Raw genomic sequence first — 26,788 nt, forward strand, 5'->3', positions numbered from 1 at the left:
AAATTTTCTTAACTAAAGAGGTATGTTTTTAATTTCAATTTGAAGAGAGTCAAGGATGACGAGCTTCTTATGTCAATTGGCAGGCTATTCCATAGTTTGGGGGCAGCAAGTGCAAATGAAGGATCACCAAGTGTGACTTTTTTGCAAAATGGGATCTGGAACAGGCTTCAACTGTGTGATTGGGTTCTAAGATTTGTTGGATTATCATTTTTCCAAGGCATACACCATAGCACGGGTCGCGAGTAAGAATTGGAAAATCAAAGAAATATGTAACAATGAATTGAAAATGAAGGGTAGAATAAAGATCAACCAGCAGAGCTATGAGATCCCAGGAAATATGTAGTGAGGTTTGTAATCACTTTGAAAAATAAACACCAACAGTGATCCATGATGTTAAGTGCCTGAAGACTGCAGGATCAACAAGTGTGACTTTTTGTGAAATAGGATCTGGAACAATAATTTATCTGTGGAATTTCGCAGGCTTCGACTGTGTGATTGGGTTCTAAGATATGTTGGTTCATCATTTTTCCAAGACATACACAATAGCACAGGTCGTGAGTATAAATTGGAAAATGAAAAAAATATGTAACAATGAATTGAAAATGAAGGGTAGAATAAAGATCAACCAGTAAAGCTATGGGATCCCAGAAAATCTGTAGTGAGGTTTGTAATCACTTTGAAAAATAATTAGGTGCATGTAGAATGTGCATGAGGGACGTCACAATAAAAGTGCTTTAACATGCTTACAAGCTTTTACACCTTCATACCTTCATACCATAAAGGTCTGTATCGTTAAAGGAGAGGTCCACCCCAACAAAAACTTGATTTGAATAAAATGAGAAAAATTCAACAAGCATAACACTGAAAATTTCATCAAAATCAGATGTAAAATAAGAAAGTTATGACATTTTTAAGTTTCGCTTCATTTCACAAAACAGTTATATGCACATCTCGGTCGGTATGCAAGTGAGGGAACTGATGACATCACTCACTATTTCTTTTGTATTTTATTATATGACATATGAAATATTTTATTTTTCTCGTCATTGTCATGTGAAATGAAGTTTCATTCCTCCCTGAACACGTGGAATTCCATTATTTTAACATTTTGTGCTTCAGGCAAGGAGGTCCTAATCATCAAATTCGTAAAAATTGAAATATTGTATAATTCAAACATTAAAAAACAAAAAAATAGTGAGTGACATCATCGACTCTCTCATTTGGATGTAACTGGCTCGTTCATATAACTATTTTGTTAAAAATAAGCGAAACTTTGAAATGTCATAACTTTCTTTTTTTTACATCTGATCTAGATGAAATTTTCAGCATTGTGCTTGTCTGATTTTTCTCTATTGATTCAAATCAACATTTTCTGAGGTGGACTTGACCTTTAAGAATGGACCAGGATATACTATATATACCTAGTCAAGCCAGACCCTACAGAGTGCACTTAGTATAATTTTGTACAAGTTGAATAATATCAACAAACTGCCATGTACATTCATGTTTTAGCGCTTTTTGTTCATGAAATTTAGATTTGGGATAAATAAAGATTATGACTATTAAATTAAAATTAACTTGAAAAAAATTCTACATAAGAATAAATATTTTGAAATAAGGTGAATATAAGAAAGATGGCAAAATATGAAAACTCTTTAGTAAAATGAGCATTATACTGACTGAATTGAGTGATTATATTTGTTATTATTTTCTTCAACATACCTATATGTTTCTTTCAGGAATGGCGAGAAGCTTACTTTCGATGTGGATTTGGGCTGGCCATTTGTCATGCTCCTATCAGGGAATAAACAATCAAAATATTACAGATTCAAAACAAACAGAAACTTGAAAACATGAGTGTTACAACTGATAAAAAATGTAAAGAATATGATAAGCTTATGAATATAATAGATGATTGCAATCACCATCAAATATTTAACCTTGGTAATAATAATATAGAAGTAGATTTTGAACAAATGAGAATGAAACTAAATGAGAAACTTCAATAGATTGGTCAAGAAGAAAATATGACTAAAGAGATTCCAATTTAACCTGATGGTTAATAGCCTGAAAGTTCATTACTTTGAGAATGATTTTAAGACCAAAGACATAAAATAATGTAAGACCAAAAATTTGGGTCACATCAAACATCCCTTTCATATACGATGTCACAAGTGTAGGAATATGATTATGCAAGAATGTTATTATTATTATGAATTAAGAATTATGTAATCACATTTTCACTGTAAGTATTTCCAATGTTAGTTGTCAAAGACAACCTATGTTTTGGGTTTATTTACGAGAATCTGAAATGAGATACTGACCCTTTTTGTTGTGAAGGTGCAATTTCTTCTTTCCCTTGAGCTCCTCTGGAAGATTCTTTTGTTTAGAAGAAAAATGAAATTAAAAAAAATTAAATGATATAAAAGAATAGAAAGACCTCTCAGAGGAGGAAGAGGGGCGATGCCGTAAATTATGTATCTCCCATACTCTATAAGGGACCTTCTTGAAATAATTTCAGTTTTCTAGTTCACATGAATATTACAATGATATCAAATCAAGATGGTTTGGGCTAATGAACATGAAATTATTCCATGGAGATAGAGTAAAATTGAGTCAGATGACAAGAAGGCCAAGTATTCTATGAAAGATACAGAGGTAAACAGATGAATGAATTGATAAATTATAGAAGTGGATAACCACAGAATTTGGCAAATCTATTGAACGTTTGCTCAGGATAGAGTAGCCTTGGAAAAGTTTGTCTTTAGGATCAGAAGGAATTGGCTAACCAGAAGTAGGAGAGGAAAATTTGAAGCCACTTTGAATTCATGCTACTGATATCATAAAAAGCATATTCCAATTATAGCTCTTGCACCGATTTTTCAAGGGATAGTTGATAATAATAGTAACTGGATTTATATAACATCTTTCCCACAAGGATTGACTCCCACCAGGTAGCCAGTTATGTCACCTGGGTTGAGTGCAGCACAATCACAATGTGGACAAATTTCCTACAGAAGGAAAACCCGCTGTGACCCCGACTCAAAGCCATGGCCTCCCTTTTGAGAGACGAGACTAACAACCATCAGACTATGACGCTCCGACACTCATCATCGATAATGATTATTGCTTACCATTTTTGGCGAGTTCTGCAACCACATCTACCACTTCTCCTCCCTCAGCAGTCAAGAAGAGAGAGACATACACAACGAAGTCTGAGACAGCATCCTGGTTGAACAGAAATCATTTATGAAAAAATAACATTATATTTACAATACTATGGCCTGTAATATGAACTCCAGTTTCACTAGACCATGGTCCAACTCTGTGCTAAAATTATGGGAAGCCAAAGATGTCAACATCGCGTTTATATTGAATGTTTTTTATTTCTCCTTACCTTTCTCTTATATCTGACTGTCGTTTCTTTCCCTGAAAATTATCTTTTTTGTCTGTGATCTCACTGTATAACTGAGATCATAATGGGACCTTAAAAAATGCCAGAGCCTCATCTTTCAAACAGGAATCCGGAGAGCATAATTTTATCAGAAATCTTCACATTCGTCATAGAAAAACAATGGGCATTGCAGGAAAGGTTTTGTGACAGAGACAAAGCAATGGGATTCTTGCACAAGACAAAGCTCTAATTGCTTGGTAAGAAGCCCAATGTGGTTTCTTATTGACTCCAGAGAGAATTCACTATAAGGGATATGATCCTCTAATTGCACAACATACAACTTATCAAAGCAGCTCATGTAACAGTCTGGAAGACATTGACTGCTGGTAATGTTCATTAATTGAATTATTAAATTGACATCTTCTCGCATAACAAAAAAACAAAAAAAAAAAGATTTCTGCCGTGTCTCACACAGCAGATCAGAAAGATAATCAGCTTCAAAAATCCAGTGAAAACAGCACCTAATACCCTTTTCATAAACCTATCCTCCAATTAGCCGCCTAAGAGTAATGCGGATAATTCAATAAAAATTGCGTCCACAAACTCCGAAAATAAGCCGCATTATTTTTACGAGCGCCCGTCCTGAAAAAGGCGGATAATCGTCATGAGAACTGGACACGCCCCCTCCGATGCGGTTGTGTTGGAAAAGGGTGACCTTGTGACCGCACCATGGCAATTATCCGCATTATTTGGAAATGCGTTCATAAACTCAAAATCTTGTCCCGATGCTGCTATTATGCGGATAATAGCAGCATCAAAATAATGCGGATAACTCTGGTCCTCCTCCAATTTTACGACCAAATTATGCTGCTATTAGCCGCATAATTGGGTTTATGAAAGGGGTATCAGATCCATGTTTGATCAAATATATCTATATGATGTAAACTCATGTATGCATTGTGCTCCTCTTCAATCCCACAGGAAGGTTGTATATATCTCCTATGTCTCCTATATGAAGAATAGCGACATTACTTGCTCTCCATGCTTGAGATTGATTGTAATTCTTTGTAAGACATGGCCCTGGAATGTGCGTATTAGATATACTCACCACTTTGGCAGTGATTAATTTAACAGCAGTGAGATGATGGAACAGCTGTCTGGAACTCTCTGAGAAATTTGTCAGGTCCTTCTTTGCTAGACTGCACTCAAATGCCTTGAAATGATCACAAAGATAAACTATTTTACAGAAGTGCACTTATAATTTGTCTTCTAATCAAGATATCATAAACATGAGCAGATGGACATCATTTGATTTTTAAGTAAGTTAAGAGGGTGTGAACAAGTTGGGAGGATTCTACTTTTTTTTTAATAGTGACTTCTTTTAAATAAAACACAGATTTTTAAGAAGAATATATAACAAGCATATTTAAAGGTCAAGTCCACCTCAGAAAAATGTTAATTTAAATCGATAGAAAAAAATCAGACAAGCACAATGCTGAAAATTTCATCAAAATCGGATGTAAAATAAGAAAGTTATGACATTTCAAAGTTTCGCTTATGTTCAACAAAAAAGTTATATGAACGAGCCAGTTACATCCAAATGAGAGAGTAGATGATGTCACTCACTCACTATTTCTTTTGTTTTTTATTGTTTGAATTATACAATATTTCAATTTTTACGAATTTGATGATTAAGACCTCATTGCCTGAAGCACAAAATGTTAAAATAATGGAATTCCACGTGTTCAGGGAGGAATGAAACTTCATTTCACATGACAATGACGAGAAAATAAAAATATTTCATATTTCATATAATAAAATACAAAAGAAATAGTGAGTGAGTGATGTCATCAATTCTCTCATTTGGATGTAACTGGCTCGTTCATACAACTATTTTGTTGAAAATAAGCGAAACTTTAAAATGCCATAACTTTCTTATTTTACATCCGATTTTGATGAAATTTTCAGCATTGTGCTTGTCTGATTTTTCTCTATTGATTCAAACCAACATTTTTCTGAGGTGGACTTGACCTTTAACTAGGTAAAGTTAGATTTGGCCTCATTTACTAAACCTAAAACAATAACAAGAGGCAGATTAGATATAAACAAGGGGTCATCATGGACTGTACATATATTGGTATGTTCACTTCCACGTTGTATGAATAAAGGTTCTGCTATATTTCATAGAGAAGCTTGCCCTGTGTGTCCATGCAATAACCCAATGACCTCCCTAAGCTCACCTTAATGTCATAGTATAGCAAACATATCCATGCCTTTCTCTCCAGCCTGCCGCAAGACTTTAATGTCATAGTATAGCAAACATATCCATGCCTTTCTCTCCAGCCTGCCGCAAGACTTTAATGTCATAGTATAGCAAACATATCCATGCCTTTCTCTCCAGCCTGCCGCAAGCGCTCCTTTTCATTCACGTCTGTGTATTCTCAATCGAGTGAATTTCAACACCACACTTTGTGCATATTGTGCCTTTCAAATTTGATGATACAAAAGTTTTGGCGACTATAATCCGTCAATACGCTTCAAAGAATAATGATGTAGTCACGCATATCTCCCCCCATTCTGTGCCAATTTCCAAATTGGTTACACCCAGCATTATCCATTGACATTCCATTGCGCAAATTGAGAGCTTTCAACTCTGACAGCTGCTCACACACCACCTACAGGGCTGGTCAGATATCCACTCCAGCTTAGGCACATTGCATGCGTACATTGTAGCTGCTTCATCGCAGGCCAAACCAAAGTTTCGCTGCTCCAAATTTCATTATGCATTCACACAGAATTCAGTAACAGCGAACATCACAGTATTACTACATGCACAAATTTAGGAAAACAAACAATATTTCTGACTCAATTTACATGTCATGTACTTAATTCTCATCACTGCAAAATTTCAACAAGTTCAGGAAGATGGCAAAGGTGATAGAGTAAAGGCATGAATTTCCGAAAGCCTCCAGACCAAATCAGGAGCATTGGCATATCTGCTAAAAATGCTGGAATCGCAATTTTTCCTACATTTTGGCAACTTGAAAAAGACAACATCTGATTTTGCTCAACAAGATCAAAAATACCAACAGAACAGATCAATTGTGATGTGATTCTTTATGAAAGTAACATTTCATAAAATGAAAATCAACCGACTTTATCCAATATCTAGAAACTGGAGAGTAGAGAGGCAGAACAAAGTTCTTCAAAATATAAACCTGCCCGAAACTTTAGACAATCAAGGAAAGCTTAGCTCTATGCAATATAAGTGTATGGTAATGACATGAAAAGGATTAACTGACCTGGAATGGGAAGACACCATGCCTTACATCCAATGCTTTGAGCTGCTTACAATCCAATGAAGCTACAGATCCAAAGTCTATCAATCGAACATGAACCTGAAAGGTTAAATCAAACAAAGAGTTAAAACGATACTTGGTTAATTACAATTTTACATTTTGTCAAATATCATTAAGACAATGCATCAAACACTATCATGGAATTATCTAGACTGTTGTTGCCAATAGTGTACTATGTCTCCACTAAAGCTGAAGCGTGTTGGGAAAGCAAGTAGAAAAAGGAAGAAGAAGCAAGTGTTGGCAAGTGTAGTCTGAGGGCTGTGTTGAGGGAAAAGGACGTACTAACTAAAGGAAAGTGGAGCAAGGGGAACGGTTGATCTCTGTGAGTGCGAGGAGAAGCTGGCTATCCCCGTAGTTGGGGACTTAACTGGATTAAAAACCTAGATGTCTGACTCCTTTTGAAAAAATTCAACCTTACTGCAGTATCTACACAGCGAAAGAGAACGTCCAAACTTACCGTGTCTTGAGCGATTTCTTCCACCTTAGCCCTGCACCAATGTCCCATATCATGTTGAAAGGCGCAGACCATCTTGCCCCTATGAAGCTGATCTTTGGGCAAGGGGTCACCTGGAGCACTGTGGGATAGAGATAAAAGGAGAATGTGGTAAAGAAAGCAACATAGTAGGCTTAAAGAGAAATTCCAGTAGTTGCAGTAAACACTGATTTCATGAGAAAGTCTGTAAAACCAGGCTTAATTGTCAGTATATCATCGAGGATCTAGATCTGGTACAGTTACATAAACTGAACTTTGTGAAATCTTGAAATCTACGCTGAAAAATGTTCACACTGAAGATCACCAACACCAGCACATGTGGGACAGTGTATTATTATTGCTGGAATAAAGACCCGACGGAAGTGACTGAATCCGCGCTTATTTTGCTTATTTCTCAGTAATTACAAAATTTCTTCCAGAATCCTTCGGCACATATTTTTTATTCATACAAACAGACACTTGGGTGGTCATTATATTAGATTCTGTAAAAAGTCTTTTGAGATCGTTACCAAAACTGGAATTTATCTTTAAACAAAAAAGACAAAGGGTAATAGAGAATAGAGGGAGAGTGAGGGAAAGAGAGAGAGAGACACTCCCAGATGGGGCAAACAGATGTGTGAGCAAGAGAGACAGATGGTTACAGAATACAGGGGCAAACAAGAGTGTGAGAAAGAGAATAAGAGACAGAAGAGGGAGGACAAAGAGAATGCATGAGAGAGTATGCACCAAATGGTAAAATACAGATATTACAAGGAACTATCCTGAACCGGCACATCACATGGTCATCATCAATGTACATACAAATCAAGACATGGAACAGCATCCATGTACACCTATACTACTGATATATATCTGAACAAAGTGATAGGTTTGTAGAATGCTAATATTCAAAAAGGTATTTAATATGGAATGATAAATTTCTCAATACACCTTGTCCTCTGCACATGACTTTAGTAATCTGATGACCATTTATACCATACTAACTTGTCCCCAAGTTGACTAGTGACCTCAACTTCCATGTTAGTTCTAGTGAAAGCTGTAGGTGAAGACTGCTCAAGGAAAACAAGAAACTTGATCAGGGCCCGTCTAACAAACAGTCAAAACTCAAATTGCCATAGATCTATATTTGTGTGATGGAAATTTGAGATCAATCATAACTTCAGTTTGGTTTGAATCCATTGCAAATGTTTGTAAGATGGAGCCAAGGTGTTCTTTGTGTTCAGGTTCTTGGAAACCAACTACTTCTTTATAGACAGGTGGTATTTCTATACAGGTATTGTACAGCAGGTTTCACTGTGCTTTATGAAACTACAAACACCAAGTTACTGTTAACCCATTGGCTGCAAGAACCTGCTGTCTGCTGGAAATGCCTATGTGAATTCTAGAATTTAGTGTTCCAACCGGTTAAGACAAATGAACATCCTTCATACCTGATCTCATGCATGAGCCTCCTGAATCTAATCTCTTGCTCATGACCTCTGACCTTAGCTGCCCAGAATGTTCCATCCACTGTCAGAGGGGTGGCAACATGAACACCAAGATGTGACCCTGGTACTGATAATACAGGGGGGAGAGAGAAAAGTAAATATTGCTTTGAATCAAAGATGAAGAATAACTCTACAAGACAGATATCATTTCATGAAAAGAATGAGATGTTTACCGATCCTTAGATAAACTTGATAAAACATATTTATAAGCTGAAAGCATATCTATTAAAGCCTGTGTATAGCTTTGGTAAAGGTTCAATAATGCGATTGATAATCGAATATCATCTAATATGACAGTCTTACTGAAGCGTAGAGACCGTTAGATATTTTTCCAAATGCACTTCTCTGAGAAAATTTCAAATATTCAAATCTTGGATATATGGCGCCCTCTCTCAGCGATGCTTGTTTTAAATTAATAAAATGGGCATTCAAGCACTTATCTTATAAATTTAGTGATTAGATATCCAAAAGTTACAGACAAAGAACATATCTTGAAAGTTTCAGCCCATTTCATGATTTGGAATAGGATTTAATTGAAAGACAAAAACACACAGATATTTAATTTGATCGGGTGACCCGATCAACTTAAATTTCCATGTAAAATCGCAAAATTTATCCTGTAAAACACATTTTCATTTCATATCCTCCACATCATAACTGTTATAGGGCATATTCATTCATATTAGCTAGCAATGAATTGGAATAGTGATAGGTGCATTTTGGTGGATTTACCAAAACTATACACAAGCTTTAAGAAAACATATAAAAGGAGCCAACTATTTCACTCAGCATTCATTTACACATTCTTTAATTTGTTTACATTCATTTACACTGCCCATGAATAAAAGTTTGCAATTATGATGATAAAAAAAGGAATTATTGTAATGAACACAAGGATGCCAATCAACTGCATACTGCTACAGGATCAGACATCAATGTTTTGTTGACATACCCATGCCATAGGCATCTCCATTAGAAGCTGATACCACCGCTGGAAGCCTGCAATGTGAGAAGAGAGAACGTGAGAATCAGGAGGAAGAAATGGAGTAAGGGGTGACGAGAAGAAATAGCAAGGACAGGAAAGAAGATTGTGGAAATGAGAAAGATATATTATAAATATAATGAAAGTTAGTCAAACGAAAAAAATGAATAGAAAAAATGAATGACAGAAAGAGAGAGTACAGTAAACACTACATAAAAACATTATACATAACTACAGTGCATATCATCTATCATGCTACTTTGTCTCATCAAGGAAATTTCCATCCTAACATCCATTTGAAAAATGCATAAAATGAGTTCGTGAAGACATGGTAGAATTATATCCCTATAATAATATGGAAACATATTTTAGATTCTTCAGACAGATTGAGCATTACACTCATGCAAAAAAGACATTGCTAGAGCTAGTATACTGAACTTATATTCAACTGATGGTTTATTATGGATAGCCAAGTGTAATACACACTAATAGTAGTTCTATGCTCAATTCGTCAGCAAATATGACTCTCGAACTATTGGAAACTGTCTGGGAAAAAAAAACAATTATCTTAAATATGAAAGCTTAATAAAAGACCCCAAATACATAAATAATGGAGACAAATCTTTTTTTTTCATTTTGGCTTTCCATAATTTCAGTCAGATTTTGCCATTAGATCCAGGATTGACCGGCAGTTGGGGCCAACAAAGGGGCCTACTCTAATTAAAAAATTCTGTGACAAGCCCCCACAAACAAAACTCTCCAACCAAGCATGACCCCCCACCCCCCTCTCTCTCAAAGCAATGACACCGGGGGTAGGTACCCCTAACACTTTCTACACTGTTCTATTCCAAAAATGTTCACATATATTGCTCCAAGGAAGGACTTACCCCATACTGGTAACAGCATAATGGCTTGTATAGTGTTGATACCATCCAGTGTCTAGTTGAGGTTGAGGTCCAACAAACGGTGGCATGGTGTTACCAGTATTCTCATTGCTACTGATACCATTGATAGCAGTATAGCTCCCATGGGCTGCGATGAATGCCATCGGGGACATACGCGTACCAGTAGGAACTGAAACATCAATGAACATTTAGACAGTTGAAATAATTTAGGGATGAAATGAAAGATTACCCAAGGAATAAAGGAATATCAGTCTTTTAAGGTAAGGGAAGTATTTATGAAAGAATACTTATGTTAAAAAAATAGAGCACATGCACTTACACTGTATATTTTTTGCCCCAATGTACTTTTGATTGTAACCTCTCTTCAATATACCTACCCTGGGCCCATCTTACAAAGAGTTACAACTGATACGATCAACCACAACTATGGAAATCCAGCAATGTCAACATCTAAAATACACATTTCTTCAAAAATACTTTGTAGATATGAAGTATATTCATACAATCATTGCTTTCTAGAATATTCAGTGTGATTCTCTCAATTTGGTGTTGATTTTAAACCAATGTCAATATTTTTCACGTTGGTTACTACGAGACACAAAGTTAAGGACTTTGGCATGGGTTACAAAGCTGCCATCACACAGATGTCTATTAGCCTGATGTTTATTCCAATTGAAGTTGGACCAAATGAAGAAATTCTACAATGTCTACAATCGCATCCGCACAAATGGATAAGGATGTCGGTGTGGCATTTTTAGAAAATCTACGTAAAGTAAAAATTTTCATATAATTTCGTAAGTTAAGCTCAAAGAATTACACTTCATACAAGTTAACTTATCTAGGGATTAAATGAAAATTGATCGGAGACCCTAAATGAAGTCTTAAAGGGTATGTAAATAAACATGGACTTGTTCAACTCTTACCTCCATCAGCCGGGGCAGTATCTCCTTGTTTTTCAAGCTTCTGAGCTAGACTCAGATCTTCTTCTCCATCTTTCCCTTCATCTTTCACTTCTTCATCCTTCAATCCTTCATCTTTCACACCTTCAGTCTCTCCATCACCTCCATTTAACAGCTTCACGTCTTCTTCGTCTTCTGGCTTTGACTCCTTCGTTTCTTCTGCTAAGCAGGAATGCAAAGTACAATACAGAATATGAGGGAGAAAATATGAGTCAGCACTGTTACTTAGAATGTGCTCATCCATTTTTTTTTTCTAAACAAACAAGGAAACATGAAGCATTTGTGCAAGACATTAAGTATAAATACAGAGGAATGAAATATGAGAATGCAGACCATAAAGTCATTAACAAAGTAAGAAAGATAAAGAAAGGATGGAATGAAAATTAGATAAAGATATCAAAGACATAGAACAAATAACCTGAGGAGAGAGGGGGGATAAAATTAGTGACACGAAGATACTCAAAGGGAGACAGAAACACGTACATGTATAGAGAAATGAATGGAAAGCTGAATGAAAGAGAACTGAATAAAGACAGAAAAAGAAAAAAGAGAAAGAGAAATTATGGATACTAAGTAAAATAAGAAATAAAGCATACTTATAGGATATACACAAAAACAAAGGGCATGCTAGATTTTTCGGATAAGCCTTGCAGAGAATAGTTTGTGCAATGAAAAAAGAGATTAAAATAGAATGCTGAACACACAAATTACAAGTAATAGCTAAATCTCTTTCTACATCTACGATGCCAAAAATAAAGAACGGTTGTTTACCCAGAGATTTTATAATCCTTTAAAACAAAAATTCAACTTTCTCCTCTTCTTTTTTCACTCATCTTCATCCCATCATTACCTCTTTGTGACTCTTCACTTGTGTTTTCTTCTTTCTTATTCTTGTCAATCTCTTCTATCTTTGATTCCCCTTCTTTCTCTTTCTTCCCCACCTTTGGAGGTTCCCTTTCCATTTCAAGAGGTTTTTCATCTTCCCTTCTATCTGCTTTCTTTTCTTCTTTTTTCAATTCTACTTTCTTCTCATCATTCATGGGAGGTCCATCTTCAGATTCAAGAGGTTTTTCTTCTTTCTTTTCTTCTTCTTTTAGTTGTTCATTCTTCTCCTTCTCACCATCTTCTTTCTGCCCGTCCTCATTCTTGTCACCCTCTATCTCCTCCGATGTCGTCTTGGCTGCATCATCAGACGTTTTCTTGCTTGAATTGACCACTTCCTTGATGACCTGTATATCCTTGGCTTCTTCGTTGAGTAGACGGATGTCCCGGTATGCAATTGGTCCCTGATAATAATAATAATAATTGGCTTTTATATAGCGAGATACCAAGCTATGACTGCTCAAAGCACTTCACAATTATTATTACCCGGTCACTGGATTCTTTTTTTAACAGCCTATTAGGCACACACTTGCTAAATCAACTATAATGTAGGTTTTTTTCCTACCGATACCCAATTAGCCCCTGGATGACACTGGCAAAGTGCAGAATGAGCTTTGCCAAAGGACGCCAGGCCATGTTGGGAGCTGAACCCATGACCCTCTGATTACGACGCAACAGATGGAACCACTACACCATAAATATAACATGTACATATTGTTACATAAAATATGTCATTTAGGGTTTGCAAGACCTGCATGTACTACATGAAATTTTTTTTGCAAGTCACCTTTAATTAAACCTTACATGTAAGTCTGGACTATGTTGATGCCTATCAAGACAGGTAGGTAGGCTGATTCAGCCCCCTCCCTCAAAAAAAAAAAAACCTGGCAGTTGATCCCATGATCATGACCAAAACGGACAAGCACGTTACCCACAATGTCATTTTCAACAAGGTGGTTCACAAACCATGAGTTTTGCCTGATTTTGAGATCAATAAAATATAAAACAAGATTTTTGTTTACCCTTAGATGACCTTTGACCTTATCATCTTCATGAACACTCATTTCATATTACCAAGGATAAAATAAATGCAGAAAAAAATGTGATAAAATTGATGCAGAAATAAACATATGGGAGCAAGTTGAACAAAAACTTCAAACAAGGATGGGCATGACCTCATATCATTTGACCTTTTGATCCCTAGATGACCTTTGGCCCATCTTCCTCAACACAAAACATGTGGTATTACCCAAGTATCATACGTACCAACTTAAATGATACATAAATATTAGAAATTAGAGCAAGTTGAACAAAAACTTAAACAATATTGTAACTGACCAACAAGAAAAGTAATCACTAGGTCTCTGCTGAACTTCATTGAGGTGAGAGAACAATTGAACAGTTAACCGCTAAAAAATCTTGCACAGTTCCAAAACATTTGTTTGATACTAGAATGTACAAGTCATCAATATCAGAGTCTCTAAAATTAAGCAGACAATGTAACTTCCCACAGCTCACCACATGCAGACTTAAGAATTAAACACACTTGCACAATACCGTTATGTTGCCTTACTATATAACTTATTGCATAGATCTTTTATGTTGAGACTGCTAACAAATGGTTAGCTCTGGTAAAACTACATACTCCTAGACTGAAAATTGACAGATGAGGTCACAGGAAATTGAAAAATAATTTCAAACAGCCGAAGTTGATAAGATTTTGAAACAAAATGGATGAAAGATTTCGAAGCAAAATGGATGAAAGATTTCATTGTTGTGGCTTTTAATTGAATACTCACCTTACTACTTCTTGAATCTTGGGCTGTGAAGAACAATAGAAACAGTGATAATATTTAAAAGTCAATGAGATGAATAGAGAAAACTCAGATTTTTTATTTTTCTTATTTTTTCAGCAATTGAACAAAAGGGCATCTTCTATGCATAAGTATTTGATTTGAAGCACACAGTACTATGTTTGAATCCCTAACAGGAATTATTTTTCTTTATTCTTGTGTAATAGGCAAAGTCCTGGGAAACACACATATGACTACGTTAGATGGTGTGATATTCCCTACACAATAATTATTCTAGGCAAAGGCATGCAAGGGGATCAATGAGCATTCATAACAAAGACAGAATTCATAACTTGGAAGAAAAATCAGACTTTCCAATAAAATCTGACGGATATAAAAATGGTATAGATACCTTTGTTCCAGACACATTCTGCGATATCTTGTTTCTCTCCCTCAGTTTGATCCAATCTGATGAGATACAGAGGAACTTTCCCTTGATTGGCTGAAGATAACTACATCAAGAAAGATACACAGAAAGTATTCTCAGAGATGCCAAGTTCAAAGACCAGCTATGCGTGAGATTTTCTGTGAATCTAAGTGAGATCACAGACATTGTGCACAATGTATATGGGGATAAGCTGTGATAGTTACGTGAGACAGAGATTTGAGGGGATGAACACGAGTCCAAAGTGCTTGAGTCTCACGCATTATGCGTGAGACTTGGTAGCTCTGTATTCTGATGATTAAACCTCAGTTTAACCATAATGAAAAGCTTGGTCCAAGGTTCCATGGAAAAACAGCATTCCTCTAATCATAAGTCTTCCATATTCAAGATGGAGATAATGTACGATAATATATTAATAAATGTAATTTTTTTTACATACTTATATAATATTATATAAGCTAATCTTCTCATTGCACAACACAATGATTTTTTGTCTGAGTATACTAGATCTAGAAGAAATTTCTGTCTGGAATGGGGAAAGAGAAAAAAAAAAAATTTCAACACGACTGAGAAGGGATTTCTTAAAGGTAAATGCCAGTTTTGGTAACGATATCAAAATGAGTTCGTACAGAATCCAATGAAATGACCACCAAAGTGTCTGTTTGTATAAATAAAACGCATGTGCCAAAGGATTCTGGAAGAAATTGTGTAATTGCTGAGAAATCAGCAAATAAGCACAGGATTCGGGTAGAGCGTCAGGCCCGACGCTCTAAGCAATAATTATACATTGTCCCACGTGCGCTTATCTGTGTTGGGAATCTTAGGTGTAAACATTTTTCAGCGTAGATTTCAAGATTTCACAAAGTTCAGTTAATGTAACTGTACCAGATGTAGATCCTTGATGATATACTGACAATTAAGCCTTGTTTTACAGACTTTCTCATGAAATCAGTGTTTACTGCAACTACTGGAATTTCTCTTTAGTAATAAGGCAATGATACAGTTATAAAGAGACAATGCTAACTATACAGATTTTCATTCTCTTTGAAATAAATAAAGTCATTGATGTCTAAGTCGGCACCAAGCCTTGGGATAGTTTTATTACATCATTGATCGTTTGACTAATCCCTTACCTTCCTGATGACACTGCAATCCAAGATCATATTAGAGACAAGATCAGAGAACTCCCAACGAGCTTGACGAGGCATTTCCTCTGACATATCAGCAAACAGTGAACACTCCAAGCCCTGTAAGTACAACAAGTTTGATTCTTAGCTTGGATAGTATCGGAATGAAACATTTCATTTACCAGCGATGGATATTTCCATGGAAACATATTGGTTCAACTGAGCAGGTATATAAAGGTATCTTGATTTGGAGAACTGGTATTAAACCAGGTCAATGTGATGTAACAGCAGTAAAACACTACTGGGTGATAAAACCATGCATGCATCTAAAAAAATTTGAATAGGAAATAACTGGATAGATCATCAAGTCACTAAAACAAAATCTTAATAGATTCATGATTGCAGAGTTGAAATTAATACTTAGCCTCAGTCATATCGATTATTTTGAAAACCGGTGTTCGACAGCTTTAATTCGATCGAACATCGATGCATCGAATATTGAAGAGGCGGGAAAAAAATGCTCCGGCCATCGCGTCGATGCGCTATGCATGCACTACGCACTGACGGTATGCGCTGGCGTTAGCCGGGTGAGCGTTGCACAAGCAGATGACAGAGCAAAGTTCGTTTGTATTTTCCATGACCACAAAACACATAAAAAAAGGCCGGGGCCCAATGCAGAATTCTTCCCAAAATATCTTCAACAATGATATTTGCAGATGACAACATATAAGTTTAAAGTGAAACAATAATAAAGACATGAATCGCAGAGGCGATCCGAATGATTTTCGGTCAACTAGCATTCGCAGTCCAGACTCGCATTCACCAGCCCCGTCCGCAGCCCCGTACACTCACTCTCCCGAAACGACAGGCGTGCTTGTCAGCGCCAGCAAACAAGTGCAACCAACGGAGAGCGCTATAACTTGCCTGAGATTGTGTAGTTGGCTCCAAAATGAGTTCCAAATAAATTTATGCGAATAAATACGTAATTTTCTCTGGATGGTCATTTGAATTGCTATTCAATGCTGATATAACGATTGTGAGGAAAGATTGTGGAATATGAGTTATGACGATGTTCGAGAATTAATCCTGATGATGACAATCCATTTTTTGTTGTTGACACAATAATATTGAGCATGCGATCGAAATAAATACGAATGTTTCGAATCGAGCCCTAAATTCATATAAATTATTACGATTTAACAAGATTTTATGGTCATACTAAGAATATTGACGATGTCAGCAAAGTATGTTATGTTCATATGGAAGAATTAATACTGGCATTATTTCTTTTGTTATTCCATCTCTGGACGTCTTCTCCGAGCTCCGAGAAAAGAAGCACAATGCGCATGCGTGTTCGATGACGTATGACATATTTTCCATTCATGAAATCAGAGCCCAAAGTTGGGCACAATCTAGCTTCAAATTGATGGGAAAAAAATATCAAACGCAATTTTCTCTGTTTTGTCAAAATGTAAAATGTTATTATATGGTTATATTACGATCTTGAAATGAGTTTTTGAATGTAGGCAATGTTCGAGAATCAATCCTGATGTGATAATTATTTTTTTTTAGACAAGTGCACTCTCTCGACTCAAGTCGATCGTCATGAGATGTCCGCCATTGAAAATTGAAACGAAATACAAACGTTTCACATCAAGCTCTAAATTCATATTAATGATTATCATATGCAAATTATTGTTAAATATTACGATTAAATAATGTTCTGTGGTCATGATATTAATATTGTTCATGAAAGCAAGATTTATTTTACGTTGATCGCGTCAATCTCCGCCCGGCCATTTTCTGGTTTGATTAAAGAACAGTACTGCGCATGCACGATCGATGGCCATGACTTCCATTCATGAATTCATCGTGCATAAATTATCTCAGCACGAGCAGACGAGTAAGACTCGAAGTATGATCGAAATAAACTTCAAATTAATGGTGAATAGGCATCATAATTACACAATCGGTCTCATTTGGGGGGCAATAGAAATCAAGTAAGTAGTAGTCAAGTTGGACATTACTGATATTTTGATGATTGATTGTGTGATCCAAACGAATCGGCCGGCCGACGTATTTTATTTTTTTTTCGATGCACCGATTTTGCAAAATCTGCACCGGTGTTCGATGACATCGATCGAACACCGATTTTAAAATCGATTCGACTCAGGCTTAATTAATACCTCAGCCACTGTCACATCAGAAATACATTAAGCATCCAACTTCAACATTTTAAAACAATGACCTTTGACCTAATGGCCCCCCAAATGTTCATAATTGGATCGGGTCTTTATCATCCCAACTTGCATCAAGTCTGAAGTTGATCTGTCAAATAGGTTACTTATACATTTAAATATGACTAAAGCCGGGGATAATAATACTAGCAAGGCCCACTGGGAGGCTAGTTTTCAGAATTTAGGTAACTTCCCTGGGTAAATATAACATTATAATTATCATTATTATTATCATAATTGTTATGTCTACTGATATATTCTATTCCAAAGCCCCTTGTCACAGTTGCTTCATAATCTATGCAAACATTGCTTTCTCCTGTGGTAAACGGCAATTAAATATGATGTTGTGTTAACAGAAAAGATATAACAAATGTACTAACCTGGAATGGGATGTCCATGAAGCGTTCTCTCAATGGCTGAATGTGACTAAGCTGAACCTCATCAGCGTGTGCATAATCTAACCATCGTACCTCTGCTGTGTGCTGTAAAGACAAATCATCATCATACATAGGATTCAAAGATCAAATAGAACATTTTCATCTTTACAACCAACTATGGCTCAGCAGCTGCATCTTATCAGTGTGGATAGTCGCACCTCCACTGGGTTCAGACTCAAAATTCTTCAAAATTTCATTCCATCACTTCACTATTGTAAATGCTTTGGGGAAATAGGTGAAAGAGCTGTAGAAGCAACAAGTTTTTTTGTTGTCAATCCTTTCTTCACTTCAGGAACTACTCATGCTATGACGATATGAGAAAATTACAACTGACCATATAATAGCAATAATACATATGATTTATATAGCACCCTTCCCACCCTAATTACATGCTCAATGCACTTCAGGGCAGATGATACAAGAAAATAAGAAACAGATAATAATAAATTCAGCAAAGACCGATATAGTTGAAGTCACACATACATACTTCATGGAATTACTAAATACCCACCTCTTTGAGTTTCTCCACTCTTGCTCTGTACCATCTATTATCTTGATAATACTGAGCAACACAGAGGGAGCCTTCTTGAACAGTCAGATCCTCCCAACCATGAGTTATAATATCCTTCCTAATAAAGAACAAGATATGAGATCAGCGACTATTTTTTTATGAAAAGTGTAGGTTAATCATCTTCTTTTATTGCAATACAAATATATATATCCATAAACATATTCATTAGATTGACAATGTTCCTCTTTGTTCATCTATTCACAAGTCTTTGTTCATCTCACTAGTGAGTCAGCGCTAGTCCGAAGATGACAGAAGACACCAGTTGATGATAGCTAACAGGGTAACATCAAATTACTAGTGAAAAGATTCAAAAAGAAATCTCTGCTTGTTGCAAAGATACAGACATAAACTGCAAGGTAAAATCCAGAAAGGTAAAATATTACTATTGATTTCATGGAACCTTGATTCAAAGAATGTACACAGCTGGAACAGATTTTAGAGAGGATTTATCTGTTGATTGTAACTCTAACAAAAAGACGTCTAGGTTATATTCATATATGGTGCAACAATCATAATATCATGGCAACTTACTCTGAAATTTGAATGTCATTGTTATTCCTACATTAGCAAGCCAGAGTTGATGACACGAGTTGTCAATAGTGGGAAAAGGGTGAATGCATTTAAATAAAATTTTAATGAATTCCTAAAAAATTGAAAGTGTATTAGACTGGCATAATACAATGTTACTCATCTAATTATCACAGATGATTTCCTCTAAGTGTGGTAGACAGGAAGCCATTTCAAAATGCCTTTTCAATGAGCTAGTTAAGGGGGAATGGAATAAGTAGGCTTGTGCCGGAACAGAAAAATCAAAGAATAAGAACAAAGAAAGTTTGAGAAAAATCGAACAAATGAGAAAGTTATGAGCATTTGAATATTGCAATCACTGATGCTATGGAGATCCTCCTATTGGCAATGTGTCAAGGATGTGTGATGTCACATGTGAACAGCTTTCCCTTTGATGGACTATAAAATACCATCAAAATGTCTCTTTCTGCTTTTTCTTGTGGTGATACAAACTCTTTATCCATGATGTATTCTTTAAAATTCCGTATTACATACCCTCCTATAGAGAGAACACATGATCTACTGATAGATGTGATAAAAGAGGCAATTTAAGTGAAATATATACTAAAGTAATGGGGAGAGTTGTTCACAGGTGACATCACACATCTTTGTCGCATTGCCAATTTGAGGATCCCCATAACATTAGTGATCGCAATATTCAAATGCTCATAACTTTCTCATTATATGTCCGATTTTTCACAAACTTTCTTTGATCTGTTTATTTGATTTTTCTGTTTTCACACAAGCTATCTTGTTCCAAAAGTTTCATTCTCCTTTGAGTTATGTACAACTTTACAAATAAATGGAGTAGTCGGGTGCATACAATAGGAATACATCATGTAGCATCAGCAAGGATCACCAGCCATTCGTAACTTACAAACCACTTTATGAAACACCTACCTGATCTCAAAGCTAAGATCATCTAAGAGGTTTGTGATTCCTTCAACCATGTCCTGACACACCCAGAAACAACCCCTAGCATCCATTCGACTTTCAACGTATCCCTTCAGCTTGTCTCCTAAAAAACAAAGAACATAGACTAATAATATATACATATAGATGGGGTAGCAAAATTATATGCTGGGTTTACAGTAATTAATGGGGGTTTCATTTAACACCATTTTACCATGATTCACATCACAGCAATATCGTAAGACACTGATATGCAGAAGACTTCATTTCCTTCCTAAATTATTCCAGTCTTTGATGGAGTTTATCCTGGCACTAACTATTCCTCATCCAATCGAAAATTAATAGTATCTCCATAAACATTCTTAATTAAAGCACTAACTGACCTTCCTTGATTTCCTTGACACTATCAGCTAGTGGAGTTCTTTCATCAGTCTTCTGATTAGCCAGCCATTCAGCGCCAAAGCTCTCAAGACTTCCTAAGACCTTGCTGACATCAAGGGCATCGACTGAGATAGATGGGTTCAAAGATGGAATGTCTCCTGGTGTCTTCTCACCCAGCAGTTTCTCAATCTGTAATGGTGAAATGGATCCAAATCAAATGACTGACTGAAATCTATCATGTGACCTGTATTTTATTTTAGCTCATAGGAAAATTGCAATAAATGACTGGTACTTGTACTTACAATTCTACTGACTGGTCTTGGTATTCACAGGATGTTTTATCCATTAACAAGGATCCACTTTGCTTTGGGGTTATATTCCACTAACACTCACTTGTTACCTCTGAAACAGTCCAAACTCCCTCAGCTCTGCCCGAGGGGTTCCAAAGGTATATTGTGCATGTAATTCTTATTCAAACTCTCAATAATATGTATTATTTATTTATATATCAGACCTATCTACTAACACATTTCATATATACTTTTAAAACAACGGTTCATCACAGCAAAGGTAATATGCAAATGAGAGTCAGCAATGTCACACACTCACCTTTTCTTTTGCATTTTATCATATGAATCATAGAATACTTCAAATTTTGCAGCTTTGGTGAAATTTACACATGTTTAGGGAGGAATAAAACATTGTTTCACATTGTAATGAGGAAAAATTTGAAATAGTTCATCTCAAATAATAAACACTTAAGTGGGTGACATCAACAGTTCCCCCATTTGCAAACATATCAAACTTGTAAATTTGTTTATTTTATTTATCTTTTTTTTTACTTCATTCCATTTAACATTGAATTCACACCTTGTAATCCTGTGTAACTACATTCTTGAAATTTTTACTTGACATCCTAACTGTATAAACACCAATGACTCTGTTAATAATTTTCAGGCTGAGGATGAGGTGCGACACCTCGAAACATGTTCCGTTTATTAAAATGTTATGTTCTATTCTTTATATTCGTCTTCATATCAGGATGTACATACAATCAATTCATAGATTTAAGCAAAAATATAAAATGTCATAATTTTATCATTTGACATCTGAAATTAATGATTTCTTTTTATTTTAAATATATACAAATGAACTTATTACTGGGGTGAACCTTAAGTGAAATATGAGAATCAATCAATTGAGCACTCACCTCTTCTGCTACCTCTGAATGCTCACTCATGAATTTTTCTGCTTCAGAAGATACAACTTTTTCAGCCTTCTCATGGCACTGACAAGAAAACAAGAGGCAGAAAATAAAGCACATGAATGGCAATAACTTTTTTTTCATCCAATACACCAGTATATAATAATTCAAGTAGAATAAATTCCATCCCAAAATAACTGCTGATACCTGTATTCCAAACACAAGGATAAGGATAATAAGGATATTTTACCTCATTGTGAAATACTTGTTTGTGCCTGAGAGGATGAATTAAAAGTGATTTACACTTTTTTGGTGAGCATGAGTAATCTTTGCCGATCATAGATATCATGAAAAATTTTGTAAATTTTCACTTGACTTTTATATCTGAAAACTGACATTTCCAAATCATTATTCTATGAGCAATCAAGAAAATGTTTTTAATTCAGGTCAAATCTCCACTTCTTGTCACAACTACAACTGGAATATCCTAAGATAACTTGAAAATTCAATTCAATCTTTATATCACAAATAAGATGAAATTTACATACAAAATAAAATTAGAATATCAATTGATACAAAAATTAACTGCATGGCTATCAAAAAAGATTTTTAAAAAAACCCTGTGAGACTGATTACCAAACTTAGTAAAAAACATTAGAAACAATAGAAAGTTTTCTTACACTTTGCAGTTTCTTCAAACGTTGTTCCAGATCCTTTTCACTTGTCGCAAGCTGAGCTTTGAGGGCGCTAATACTTTGATTCATACATGACATCAGTGCTTCCTCTTTCTTCTTCAGAGCATGATTAATAGCTACCAATGCTTGTTGTACAGTGTACTTATTGTTTTCACCCCTGGAGAAAGTTCAAGAGAAGACATGGATTGGCATGTAGTAACAATTTTTAAAGCAAAATAAGGCAATTGACATTTAAGATAAATTCCAGAATTGGTAACAATCTCAAAATGACTTTTTACAGAATATAATATAATGACTACCCAAGTGTTTGTTTGTATGAATAAAAAATATGTGCCAAAGGATTCTGGAAGAAATTGTGTAATTGCCGAGAAATAAGCAAAATAAGCGCGGATTCGGTCACTTCCGTTGGGTCTTTATTCCAGCGATAATAATACACTGTCCCACGTGTGCCTATGTATGTTGGTGATCTTCAGTGTGAACATTTTTCAGCGTAGATTTCAAGAAAGTTCAGTTCATGTAACTGTACCAGATCTAGATCCTCAATGACATACTTACAATTAAGCCTGGTTTTACAGAATTTCTCATGAAATCAGTGTTTACTGCAACTACTGGCATTTCTCTTTAAGGAATCAGATCAAGGTTGTATATCATTGAAATTATTTGTTACTAAAGCAATCACTGTTGTAATTCAAAATTTTGAATACTGAACTAACTTCTCCCAAACTAACCACCTCATATTTTTTCCAATTTATAAAAAAAAATCCAGAACTTTTGTTTTCAAAGCCAAGTGATTCTGAGAAAATGATTATAAACAAGATTTATAAAGTTTAGTAAATGAGTACTAAAAAGGAAGAAATTGCTCAAATGCTTGAGCACATAACTGGCCCAGATAAATCCTGAGTAATAACATCATTGTTTTAAACAGGGCCCATGGGAAAACAATTTCTTGGAACTCAAGTGGCTATTATCATATTGCACAATAATAATAATAATAGAGGATACTTATTAAGCGCATAATAACTGGTCTAGTTCTCAATGTAATTTACCATTCATTGTGTAATTTACTCTAGTCCCTGGAATTCTAACCTAGTACCTTCCTACAACCATGCACCATTCATATAGTTTATGAGATTTGGAATTTCCAAATCTGTCTTCTGAAAACCTGTAAGATGTGTATACCTGCTTGTGATGTTTTGGTATGCATGCTTGATCTCAACAAGACTTCTCTTCAACACCTGTTCCTTCCTGCAAATTAAAACAAAGGAAAATCGGCACAATTAAAACAACATCCTCAAATATTAAACATTTTGAGTTTAACATTTATATTTCAAAGTCAGTAGATTAAAAAGGAGCTTAAATCATTCATGCTCTATGAAAATACAGATGGGACAAATTTGAATTTACATACATACATACACATACACTGAATAATTATCAATAGACTGAAAAAAAAAACATTAATGGATGTCAAAGTTTTCAACAAAATTCAGTCTGGTTTGTCAAGAAATACTTTATTCATTTTCTGTCAAACATTGTAAATAGACAAGGTTTTAAGTGTGATAATGTGAATAAGAAAAAAAAAGTAAATTGACATCTGTGAATGGCCCAAAAGCCCAATAGTAGCCCAACATGCTAGGCTGGACAGATTCAAAGAGAGTGCATAAATAATTATGGTTTATTGTGTAATATGAGATTGTGATGTTGTGAAAATTCTAATTGACAAGGCTTTAAATGTAATGATATAAACAACCTAAACCCTGTCACCTATGGCCCACAAGCCCAATAATACTATTTTTTCAAACATGCAAGATATATCTTTATTATGCAAATAACTTTAACTTAACTGGATCAAGTAATCTCAAGAACAATACCATTACAGATCTGAAGAAAGTGCATAAATATAATGGTTCATTTGAATAAGCAAGAAGTGATTGTGAAAAGTGATAAAAGGTATTTTTGTGACAATAAACACTTACTTTTTGTAGTTTTTCATGTTGTCCTTGAAGTCCTCTCTTTTCGCCTGCAGATAAAGAATTGGAGAATAATCAAACATATGATTATCAATAGAACATTATGTAACTTTCCTGAAATGATTCTTTTTTTTACATTAGAAGTTCACAAACGAATCTTGCAGCTTTAAAAAGTGTGACACTATAAGACTGAACTAATTACTAATCAAGGATACCTTCTAATTTTTTTTTATTACTATTAGTATTTCTTCTATTTATTATTCTACAAGCAATACATACCTTGACCTCAATGGTTTCAAGTTTATGGTCTTTCATGAAACCAACATGAAGAAGATTGGAACACTCCAAACAAAGAGGAATGGCACCTGCATTAGGAGATAAAAAATTACATTTCAAATGAAAGCATTGCTGAATGAAACAGAATTAGGAGGCCATGAGTCAACTGTCACCACATGTAAAAGCATCTATGTACATGTACCTCTCCTCATTCCACAGCCAGAAATATACATGATTGTAGTTCATGAATGGAAAAGTTAGTTTTGAAGAAAACAAAAATCTTGTGGCCATACCCAAGGACCAAGGTGACTGTAGGCCTGAGTAACATTGGACTATTAAATTTAATTTGGTACCAGCTTGGGCTTGTATCCGGAGACCTGGATCTACTTTACTCTACCGACTAAATTGAATACAATTTGTTGGTTTATCAAATAAGAGTTTGGGGCCTTTTACTTTTAGGGCCATTGGCCTTAATCCAGCCAGTGCCTTATCCCGGAAACTGCACATATAGCTCCATTCCCAAGGGAAAGCAAGGGATGACCACATGTAAACTGAACGAGACAGATGTTCTGAAACAAATGACAATCTCTTAGACTTTGACTCAAAAAGAGAATTGCTTGGTTTGCAAAAGCAGTCATGTCATGGGGCACAGTCACAAAAGAAATAAAGCTTTGGTCAAAACTTGCAGGACTCATTGTCCAACATGAGATGCATATAGAGGGTTACATGTACATGATGTTGCTGCTCTTTATATCTTTATAAAGTTAAAACCCCAGAAATCAGACAAAAATGATTTCAACCCCTTCCCCACAACTGCAAGCCCAAGTAAAAATACCTGGGACAAAAGCATACCCTAAAGTTCTTTGGCTAGTCTTCTTTTTAAAAAAAGCTTTTGGAAAAAAACATACCTTATATACGTTTGACCCCGCGATCAACCATTGACAAGTCTTTCTAAACCACCCTTTAAAAAAAATTCTTCGTTTTATTATACCCTTAACGAGTGCACGCGCAGCCCACATCCAAAACTGAAAAACACCCCTTTAAACATGTTTTTTTGTCACACATGTGTACTGCAATATATTTGACTGCCACCCCCCCCCCGTGTCTTGATGTGATCGGTGCGAACTTGTAATGGGAATGGGATGAGAGATGCCTGTGTCATGTGTGTGATGCTGCAATATTTCATCTAATTTTCATAGTTTGAAAATATGTTTCAACTTTCACTTCGATATTTCATTCATTTCTAAAACATCTGGGGTTTTTAGTTTTTAAAATACATTAAGTTTTAGAGCTTATTCCAGTTAAATATTTAAAACTAGCTTTACAACGAGTCTTCAATTTTGGGGATGGCATCCTTTCTATACACTCTAGGCGACACCGCAATACTTACCCGTGTTAAGAAACTGAGACTCCACTCACGCGCATTTGGGCAGCCCTAGCTTAGAACTAAGCTTTCTTTCCGTAAAAAATCTTTATTCTTATGATTCAATAAATGTTAATGAATATATAATTACTCTTAAATCGGTACTCACCGGTTCTTTTCTTGAATTTTCTGCCAAATTCCCACGCTTCTGGCTTCAATTCTGCGATGGATTCTGTTGCCATAGACAGCTACACATGCAACTCTATTTATAAATGGAGCGCCCCTTACGAGAGTTGTTAATGCCGCGGAAAAATTGTTAGGCATTTTGGCCTGTGGTCAAGGCGTTCTT

The 26,788-nt window shown here is 35.5% G+C and overlaps 1 protein-coding gene across 1 annotated transcript in view; it reads right to left on the reverse strand.

The window, feature by feature from the left end:
- LOC121416287 overlaps positions 1-26,788 on the reverse strand; it is a 39,342-nt gene that overhangs the window by 7,668 nt on the left and 4,886 nt on the right. The window contains exons 2-24 of the mRNA XM_041609822.1: positions 25,080-25,165; positions 24,807-24,850; positions 24,010-24,075; positions 22,816-22,987; positions 22,142-22,219; positions 20,934-21,120; positions 20,539-20,656; positions 19,012-19,129; positions 18,444-18,545; positions 15,833-15,946; positions 14,667-14,766; positions 14,261-14,283; positions 12,700-12,865; positions 11,544-11,738; positions 10,603-10,789; positions 9,686-9,732; positions 8,677-8,800; positions 7,211-7,328; positions 6,697-6,792; positions 4,503-4,607; positions 3,135-3,228; positions 2,325-2,379; positions 1,723-1,794 (exon numbers count right to left, since the gene is read on the reverse strand). Coding sequence (XP_041465756.1) covers positions 1,723-1,794; positions 2,325-2,379; positions 3,135-3,228; positions 4,503-4,607; positions 6,697-6,792; positions 7,211-7,328; positions 8,677-8,800; positions 9,686-9,732; positions 10,603-10,789; positions 11,544-11,738; positions 12,700-12,865; positions 14,261-14,283; positions 14,667-14,766; positions 15,833-15,946; positions 18,444-18,545; positions 19,012-19,129; positions 20,539-20,656; positions 20,934-21,120; positions 22,142-22,219; positions 22,816-22,987; positions 24,010-24,075; positions 24,807-24,850; positions 25,080-25,165 — 2,467 coding nt within the window. The remainder of the gene's footprint in view (positions 1-1,722; positions 1,795-2,324; positions 2,380-3,134; positions 3,229-4,502; positions 4,608-6,696; positions 6,793-7,210; positions 7,329-8,676; positions 8,801-9,685; positions 9,733-10,602; positions 10,790-11,543; positions 11,739-12,699; positions 12,866-14,260; positions 14,284-14,666; positions 14,767-15,832; positions 15,947-18,443; positions 18,546-19,011; positions 19,130-20,538; positions 20,657-20,933; positions 21,121-22,141; positions 22,220-22,815; positions 22,988-24,009; positions 24,076-24,806; positions 24,851-25,079; positions 25,166-26,788) is intronic.

The sequence above is a fragment of the Lytechinus variegatus genome, chromosome 5 (assembly GCF_018143015.1).
Source record: "Lytechinus variegatus isolate NC3 chromosome 5, Lvar_3.0, whole genome shotgun sequence".
NCBI lineage: Eukaryota > Metazoa > Echinodermata > Echinoidea > Temnopleuroida > Toxopneustidae > Lytechinus > Lytechinus variegatus.